The 10191-nt window shown below is 35.1% G+C and overlaps 1 protein-coding gene across 1 annotated transcript; it reads left to right on the top strand.

The window, feature by feature from the left end:
* The first annotated feature begins 6792 nt into the window (after positions 1-6792).
* LOC138703441 (innexin inx7-like) lies at positions 6793-9435 on the top strand. Its single transcript, XM_069831306.1, has one exon. The coding sequence runs from the start codon at positions 6860-6862 to the stop codon at positions 8066-8068; it is 1209 nt and encodes a 402-aa protein (XP_069687407.1). The 5' UTR covers positions 6793-6859; the 3' UTR covers positions 8069-9435.
* Positions 9436-10191: the final 756 nt, after the last annotated feature.

The following is a 10191-nucleotide window of genomic DNA, read 5'->3' as shown; positions in this document are numbered from 1 at the left end:
CTATTTACTTATTTATTGTACTAAGGAATATGTCTCGTTTTCTTTTACCTATTTCTTATATTGGAAAATAGATGTTGCTGGTATCGTTCGATCAGTTACCTAGATCCCGGATTACATTTTGTGCGATTTTTGCTACGCTGTAAAAGCGGTAACTAAAAAACGCAAATTTCGAGTTACCTAGTTCTTGCATTCAAGCGACGACATATGGTAGTACTGTTATCTGGAACCTAGTATTTTCATGGAACTGGAACAGCTGGAACTGTTACGAGAAAATAACTTTTCCCATCTCTATTGTGTAGCACTCTGAATCAAACCATGGTTTGCTTTTGCTTTTCCTTTTCTTCTTGTTGTGGATACATTTTATATAATATATATATTATATGGTGGTACTGTTATTTCGGAACTGTTATTTGGAACCTAGTATTTTCATGGAACTGGAACAGTTGGAACTGTTACGAGAAAATAACAACTTTTCCCATCTCTATTGTGTAGCACTCTGAATCAAACCATGGTTTGCTTTTGCTTTTCCTTTTCTTCTTGTTGAGGATACATTTTATATAATATATAATATATTGTGGTAGTTAATTCGGAACTGTTATTTGGAACCTAGTATTTTCATGGAACTGGAACAGTTGGAACTGTTACGAGAAAATAACTTTTCCCATCTCTACTGTGTAGCACTCTGAATCAAACCATGGTTTGCTTTTGCTTTTCCTTTTCTTCTTGTTGAGGATACATTTTATATAATATATGGTGGTACTGTTATTTCGGAACTGTTATTTGGAACCTAGTATTTTCATGGAACTGGAATAGTTGGAACTGTTACGAGAAAATGACAACTTTTCCCATCTCTACTGTGTAGCACTCTGAATCAAACCATGGTTTGCTTTTGCTTTTGCTTTTCTTCTTGTTGTGGACACATTATAAACAATCTTCAAACAGACCCCTCACTTTTCACTCTTGAGAAACGCTCCGCACTTGGGACAGTAGTGCTTAGCACTCTGACATCTTACGGTGCAGTATGGAAAGCAGAAAATTATTATTATCACATTTGTTATGTTGTAATCTATTTAGGCCTAATTCTGATTCTGTACATTCTCTTAACGCAAAAGGTACATTTCTGTCCCCAATAAATTTTGGTTATGCTCCTTCTTTCAATTCTAATGATAACATTCCCTTCTTAAAACAGTATAATTTAGCTTTTGCTTTTCCTTTTCTTCTTGTTGTGGATACATTTTATATAATATATGGTGGTACTGTTATTTTGGAACTGTAATTTGGAACCTAGTATTTTCATGGAACTGGAACTGTTGGAACTGTTACGAGAAAGTAACTTTTCCCATCTCTACTCTGTAGCACTCTGAATCAAACCAAGGTTTGCTTTTGCTTTTCCCTTTTCTTCTTGTTGTGTACACATTTTAAACAATCTTCAAACACACCCCTCACTTTTCACTCCACACGCTCCACACTTGGGACAGTAGTGCTTAGCACTCTGACATCTTACGATGCAGTATGGAAAGCAGAAAATAATTATTATCACATTTGTTATGTTGTAATCTATTTAATTCTGATTCTGTACCTTCTCTTAAAGCAAGAGGTACATTTCTGTCCCGCATAAATTTTGGTTAAGCTCCTTCTTTTAATTCTGATGATAACTTTCCCTTCTTAAAACAGTCTAATTTATCTAAAAAATAAAAAGGGGGAAATTTAGCTTTCATCGTTCTTGCCAAGGCCGACCTTTCTGAACTACAAAAACAATCATTCATGGCGCGCTCAGCTAAAGGTCCCGGGATCGATACCCCACACCGGAACAATTTTTTCCCTTGAAATTATTCAAGTCTGCTTGACAGGGAGCTTTACCTGAAAGCTGGATTTGAATCATTATTCTGTTTAGATATTTTAAAGCCTATATGGTTTAATCATTGGCGGCCCAGCAAAAGAGGACCATTTGAATCTACAACATACAATGGAAGAACTCCATAACATATCTCATTATACTTCACATTAAAATTAATCATTCCAAGAGGCGTGGCTGTAATATAAGCACCTCGGATCAGAAAGTGAGACACCGTCAGTAGTATATGCTTCATTTGACAGTGGCAGCATTTTCCTACGAAATAAATGTGGTATCCTGTTTTGCCGTACCATCTTGTTTTAGCCAACTCTCCTCTAATTATATAAAATATGGGTCTAACGTCATGAGCAAGCAGATGGTGCGTTGCTCCACTAAGTCATCTGTGATGATGGTTGGCCTCCCACTGGGCTCCTCGTCTTGCATAGTTTGGCGTTCTGCTGAAAATTGTCTACAGCAGCAACCATCTGCTTGCCCATAAACCTGGCACAGCTGACGATCAATTTCAATCGGCGCTATGGCCCGTGCATTCAAAAACTTTATCACTGATCGCACTTCACACGCGGCGGGAGCTGGAATAGGAACATCCATCTTCAACCAATGCAACGAAGCTACTGAGAGCACTCGGGCGCTAGCACATGCGCCATGCCAGGACATTGCTCTATCACGTACACGCAGTCGCTCCGCTCAACATTTGGTTTGGTAGCTGTGGGACGAGTGGGAAAGATACTTTATGGACGCGCCTCGTACTATACTCAGTGCATTTCGAACTGGCGGATCAAGGCCACGTACAAACCACGCACGAGTCACTGAACTGACAACTGTGAACTGAAGCACTGGTAATCCTGTTGTCCCAGCTGACTTCAGTTGAAAATGATCCAGAAATTAGACAAGTAATAGGCGCAAATGGAGTCCATTGCTTGACCTTGATCCGCCAGTTCGAAATGCGTTGACAATAGTGTCACGTCCCATATCAACAATTGTAATTCCACGACGGCTAGTACTGTATATTGAAAACAAAACACGCCCTGACCTCTGAGTCTTATTGCTAAGAGTGGACGCGTGTACTGTATTCCCTTAAGAATGTTTACGAATATTGAAGTAATTCATTTGTGGAAGAATGTAGCGAGTGTATAGCTGAAGTATCAAAGAGTTGCCACGTTAACCTCTTGTGTGGGACGAAAATTCATTGAAAATTAAATTACGGTTTATTTAACGATGTTCGCAACTGCTGAGGTAATATCAGCGTCACCGGTGTGCCGGAATTTTGTCCCGCATGACTTCTTTTACTTGCTAGTAAATCTACTTACATGAAACTGTCGCATTTAAGTGCGCCCACTTAAATGCCATCGACCTGGGCTGGGATCGAACCAGAATTCTCGAGCACAGAAGGCCAGCGCTATACCGACTACTACGGTATCCAGGCTGACACGAAAATTAATTACTGTAGATCTAAGTTATGTTGTCCTTCAAGTTAATGTTTTGATTTGCAAATTATTGTCTGGACTTGTCTCTCATACGTACAGTAGCTACATCAGTTGCCTTCGCTGTGAGCCACATACTGAACAGAGATGGCAATTTCTCAGAGCTGTGATTTAGGAACTGTAGTCACAGTTTGAACCAGTGACAAGCCTATTACAATCATAAAATCACAGGTTTTCAAATCACACCCCACTACTAGTTTGCCACCCAACGTTTTTCAAAAGTTGGCGACACTAGTATCAATAGCTTTCACAACAGCTAAAGTTAATAATTGCAATTAGCTAATAAAATAACAGTGATTTAAATCTAGTTTATAGCCTATGGGATACAAAATTTATATTTGCCAGTGACCTCAAATGTTTTTCTTTGCAAAGACATGTTATATAACAGAAGCGGATGGAGTAGGATTTTAGTCAGAGTGGCCCACTGAAGTACACAGAAACTCGCTAAACTGTAGTTCAAAAACTGAAGGATTTCTTATTATCAATGGAGAAAATTTTATTTTTGTCGCTAGAAGGTGATGAAAAAGTCACGAAATACTTATTTAAGCAACAGAAAAGTTGAAAGAAATTGTCGTCTAAGAAAAGTTCAAATCGCCAGATTTAGCAAACTCGCTATATTGGCAACACTGATTGAAACAAACTGAGATGAAGTTGATAAATGTGTCTCTTACAAGATGGCAGCACACTACATCAGTCGTGCATTCTGACATCTAGTGTGAAATGTTAAAACTGAGATTGCAGTGTAGTTAACTGCAGCAACAAATTGAAATACTTACGAATTCCTTTCCGTTGTTTTAATAAAATATAATATTGGTGATGTTTCTTTTGACACAGTTTTGTTATATTTTCCATGGTCTCAGGTTGTAACTTTTGACATTGAACATATTTCCCTCTCTTTACCGTCATTTTCATTATTATTGGAAAGATAAGAAGAAAATAAATAAGTGAATGCACAATTAAGTAAATAAAAGAAATAACTAAAATAAAAGAAATAACTAAATTGAAAGAAATAGCTAAAATAGGGGAAATAGCTAAAATAAAAGAAATAACTAAAACAGCAATAACTAAAATGAAAGAAGTAGCTAAAACAAGAGAAATAACTAAAATAAGAGAAATATTAACTAAAGTGTAATAAATAACTAAAGTAAAAGCAATCACTAAAATGACAGAAATAGCTAAAATAAAATAAATAACTAAAATAATAGAAATAATTAAAATAAGGAAAATATTAAAATAAGAGAAATTATTAAAACAAGAGAAAAAAGTAAGATAAGAGAAATAAATAAAATAAGAGAAATATTAACTAAAATAAGAGAAATAATTGGAATAAGAGCAATAAGTAAAAAGAAAGAAATAGCTAAAATAGGGGAAATAGTTCAAATAAAAGAAATAACTAAAATGAAAGAAATAGCTAAAATAAGAGAAATAACTAAAACAGCAATAACTAAAATGAAAGCAGTAGCTAAAACAAGAGAAATAACTAAAATAAGAGAAATATTAACTAAAGTGAAATAAATAAAGTAAAAGCAATAACTAAAATGACAAATAGCTAAAATAAAATAAATAACTAAAATAATAGAAATAATTAAAATAAGGAAAATATTAAAATAAGAGAAATTATTAAAACAAGAGAAAAAAGTAAGATAAGAGAAATAATTGAAATAAGAGAAATAATTGGAATAAGAGCAATAACTAAAATGAAATAGCTAAAATAAGAGAAATAACTAATATAAGGCAAATTAACTAAAATAAGAGCAATAACTAAAATAACATAAATACCTAAAATATGAGCAATAACTAAAATGAAAGAAATAGCTAAACTAAGAGAAATATCAGAAATAATTGAAATAATTAAAATGAAAGAAATGGCCAAAATAAGAAAAATAACTAAAATAAGAGAAATAATTGGAATAAGAGCAATAACTAGAATGAAAGAAATAGCTAAAATAAGGGAAATAACTAAAATAATTGGAATAAGAGCAATGATGTAAAATGAAAGAAATAGCTAAAATAAGAAAAATAACTAAATTAAGATAAATAATTGGAATAAGAGCAATAACTAAAATGAAAGAAATGGCTAAAATAAGAGAAATAACTCGAATAACAGAAATAATTATACATTATTAATTGACGAAGCTGGGCAATCTCCCTTCCTTATACCCGACATCACTGAAATGTTATGGAAGTAGGCCTATATTATTATTGATTAAGCGAAGTGTTTATAATATTAAACATCGGCATTAAATCATATTATGTGTACTGTTTATTTTTCATTCTTATAACACAGATCCGAAGTAAGAATAGATTGACAAAATTTGGTGGATATTTAACGAACAGGCACTGTCTGTTTTAGCATACCGATGGAGGAAGCTATTAGGTAATTGCTAAGGTTGTGAACTAGTGAAATAAAAACATTTTTTGTTAAGGTTTGTTTATACGCGCTTTAGGTCATATCGCATGTGTAGAATCTTTGGGTACCTATATCACTAGTTTCTTTGAACTATTGTTGAATTTCTGTTTACATTGCCATTTTTTTATAGATGGCTTGTGTTCATGTAGGCCTAACCGATTTTAAATTTTGATTAATATTCATGACATTGGTAATTGAGACGGTGATGAATCAGGGTATGTGAATTTGCAATCCGGCATTTGCCTTTGTGACTGAGGAAAACCATGAAAAACGGGATTTGAATCCGGGACCACCCGAATACGAGTCTCAAACGTTACAGTGTGAGCCAACATGCTCGGTCAAAATAATAACTTTAATGAATAAGTTGGGTTGTAACTGCACTTGTAATATTATTTTGTGAAAGGTGAACACGGTTTGACTTTGGATGGATACCGGCACATTAAGCTTCTGTGCTCGCGCAACGAGAAAGAGAGGGAGGGGGTAGGGAGAGAGAGAGAGAGAGAGAGAGAGAGAGAGAGAGAGAGAGAGAGAGAGAGAGAGAGAGAGAGAGAGAGAGAACTTCAACATATGTAAGGAAATATAAATTTCAGAATTTGTAAAGCAAAAAAGTGATCTTTGCATGTTGTCAGTCTAATAAATTTTTGTATGGAATTTTCTGCAGTGTTTCCAAGTCAACTTACTTGGAATAACATGCAGTATGTCCGATATGTTAAGATAGCGAAGTTACTTGAAATCATTTTGGAAAAGTCACGAGTACAAAAGAATCTGTTAGATTATTGTAAAGTATAGTTCGATTCTGGAATAGTTTTTGTATAATATAGTGCATAAGACCTTAAGCCGTACATTCAAATCATTTCTTAAATAGTTCTTTGTTGTTAGCAGTTTTGTGCCTAATTTAATTTTACAACAGACAGTGCTTCTAATATGATAAGACAAATTGTTTTACTCCAGTCGTGTTGAAGGAAAACCACATTGCTAATTGCAGTGATAAAATTCACCTGGTTTCCACTGCACACGAAACAGATAACTTTCGACACAAGAAATGTATAGGTTTTGTGTCAGTAGTGAATAGAAAGCAACATTAACTGTCGATTCGAGTGCGTAACTTGAAGAATGGAGGGTAAGAGCGGAGCTTTAGCTACTTTAAAAACGGTCTCAAGAGCAATCCACAAAGGCAGCAACATTCACATCGATAACTTCATCTTCAAACTTCACTACCGTTACACTGTGATATTCCTTCTTGTTTGCATTGCGCTTAACAGTCTACAGCAGTATTTTGGTGAGCATATTCGCTGCATAGCAGATAGTGGGCTTTCTACTAAAGTTTTGGACACTTACTGTTTCTTCAAGAGTACCTTCACCGTGGTGAAACATTACAAGGAATCCGATCTCGAAGACAAAGTTATTCCACATCCTGGAATCGGCCCGTTCTTGGAAAACGAACACCACGTTATACGTCACGCGTATTATCAGTGGGTACCCTTCGTGCTTTCTCTACAAGCGGCCATGTTCTACATTCCGCATTATATCTGGAAATCATTTGAAGGGGCACGTCTGAAAGCTTTTGTTATTGGACTCCAATATGCCAACTTAAGTGCGGACGGGAGAAGAATAGGACTGAAAGACTATGCCATTCCTTCAAAAATTGAGAGGGAAAAGGAGATTGGGAAGGTCAGAAAGGCATTTATTGAAAGACTTCACATCAACAAACCCTGGGCATTTTGTATGATCTTCTGCGAAATCCTCAATTTCATCAACATATGCCTGCAGATATTCATAACGGATGTGTTCTTAGGAGGAGCTTTTTGGACGCTGGGTCCGTCTTTGGTCTCATCAGATATGTCAAAACTGATTAATCCTCTAGAAGTAATATTCCCCAAAGTGACAAAATGTACCTTTCATAAGTATGGACCATCTGGCTCGTTACAAAACCACGACGCTCTCTGTGTGATGGCACTCAACGTCGTAAACGAGAAGCTTTACTCTTTCCTGTGGTTCTGGTTCGTAATACTGGCTATGGTGAGTTTCATGGGGTTACTCTGGAGATTGCTGACTGTTGTTTTCCACTCCAGAAGCGGCGTTCTCAACGCTTTCGTGTTCAAGATGACCTGCCCTCAATCCATCGATCCTTGGGACCTCGTGACGGTAACAGATGAGTGCGATTATTCTGACTGGCTGTTTCTACATTACTTGGCAAAGAATATGGATGGCAATGTGTTCCGTGATTTCTTTACAGGAATTGCTAAAGATATCAATGACGCTATGACATCCGAGGGGTTTCGTTACAATATCGATGACATTCAGAATCTAAATGGAAGTTGAACTCTCATCATAAACACATTCAGAAAGTGGGTAGAAATCAGTATTACCAGTAGTACAAATTGAAATGGGCATGCTGATCTTGTGTTATACTTTTATATTTTATCATAAATATTGTAACGAAAAGACTGTTTAATATTTGTTTTTAAGCTTTCATGGTGACTGTGATCGGAATTAGGCTTTTGGATAGGCCTACCCTGCTTCACCGTGTCCTGAAAATTGAATTTCCAACGTTTCAGAACTATACTTGTTTTTTTTTTAAGATGGGACATGACAGTTAAGCGGCCGAGCTTGGAACTACAGTACAATGTTGTCAATATGGACTACCAAGCTGCCAGCTGATGGAAGCTAGCAATTGTCGTTAAGATGGCCGACATTAAAATATCCATTGACAATTGACGCGAAGGTAAGAAAACAATAAAAAAAATCGACAGTGAATCAAAGATGAAACGTACCAATGCTAACATTGTGTGCACAATTATTGTCGCCAAGAGAGCTATTAAGCACTCGCCACGTGGGAACTGTAAGCTTGGCAACTCATCCGTTGTTACCATAGCAACAGGCCTACCACCCTATGTGACATTCAGTTGTTTTTCCGATCGCAACGCTGCTGTCATGTCCCATCTTTAAAAAAAAGTATACATATAGGTTTCATCGAATACTCAAAAGCCTAATTCTGACTTTTTTTTAGTAAATTATGACATCAAACAATTCTTATATCATTTCTATTTTCTTTTTAAGCTTTCTTGCTTTCATAAGATAAAGTGAAGATAAATTTTATAGTTAGAGTGTCCTCGAATATGTTCATGTTACAATGCTTAATTATCACTTACAGAAATAAGTGATTTCTCTAACCTAAAAATTGTCTAGAAAACAAATTTAGACGCAATGTATATGTATAACCAAATTACTTTGCAAAATTAACATAAATCTCTCAGTTTCGGTAATGAAGCTAGAAATAAGCTTGAACTTCCTGTAAAACTAATTAAGATCATCTTTGGAAGTACAGGCCTATCTGTAATTGAAAATATGTTCAGTATAATCTTTAGGAATTAGGCGTAGGTACCTACAACGAATTCATTTTCTAAAATACTGTTGCGGAGGTATAAGGAAAGAAAGAGAACGTAAATTAACAAGAAAAGGAACTTAGAGAAGAATTTTAGAAATCTGGCTGAAATAGTAAGCCTACTTGCTTAGTTTCGAGACACGCTTTTTCCATCGTCGAAAATAATTTAAAAAAGCCGAGCAAGACCCGATGTTTATAGATAAATTAACCAAGGAAAAGAACTAACATTATTATTTGCCTTGTTTGTAATTAAAGGTTTGTATAAAACTGCCAAATATCAGAATAAAAATAACAATATACAGTATTTTACCAACATCATTTCTGACAACGAATTGTGTATATTTTTAAGTCTGTTTAAAGTACTGAAGTAAGTATGACTACATACCTCTTGCATTAAATAATTATACAGCATTTGCAGTTCAAATTTAATGAGATTTTGGACAAAATGCTCAGACACGTCTTGTATTTTTAAAGGAACATTTTTAAATAAGAACAAAATACTTTTGTGACTATTGTTGTGTAAGTTACGTAGTCATAGAGAATATTTTTTAAGCAACACCCTATAGTTTTCTTAATATGTAATCAATTGAAAGAGCATATTTTAAATTAAGGCCTATGAATTTTCTCACACTTTTCATTTAGTTTGGCATTTCTCTAAATTTCTTGAATGTATACATTGCTTTTATTGGGTTTAAACATTAAATTGAATTTATTTAATTAAATGTTCTAAAATAATGTTCTCCATTTACAATCTGGCAATGGCTAAGGTGCAATACAAACTCCTTCAGAACATTTTCAATTGTTGCTGGTTGCATTTTTCTGCGATCCTCTTCTTAATCTCCAATTCAAGGTCTCGTAGCAATGATCCCACTTTTCAGATATTCCCATAAAATAATCAAGTGAAGAAAGAACAGGTGATCTTGCAGGTCACTCTGCGTGTCCTCTTCTTCCGATCCATCTATTTGGAAGCACTTCATTCAGATATTCCCGAACAGGAGCAGCAAAATGAGAACTATCTTGTTCATATAAAATCCTATCATTATCAGGATCTCAATTCTCT

The sequence above is a fragment of the Periplaneta americana genome, chromosome 7 (genome assembly GCF_040183065.1).
Source record: "Periplaneta americana isolate PAMFEO1 chromosome 7, P.americana_PAMFEO1_priV1, whole genome shotgun sequence".
NCBI classification, from domain to species: Eukaryota; Metazoa; Arthropoda; class Insecta; order Blattodea; family Blattidae; genus Periplaneta; species Periplaneta americana.
This window is presented reverse-complemented; position numbering and strand designations above follow the sequence as displayed.

What these genes read in the sequence shown, in the direction of transcription:
- LOC138703441 (XM_069831306.1), top strand. Translation starts at nt 6,860, where the DNA reads ATGGAGGGTAAGAGCGGAGCTTTAGCTACTTTAAAAACGGTCTCAAGA.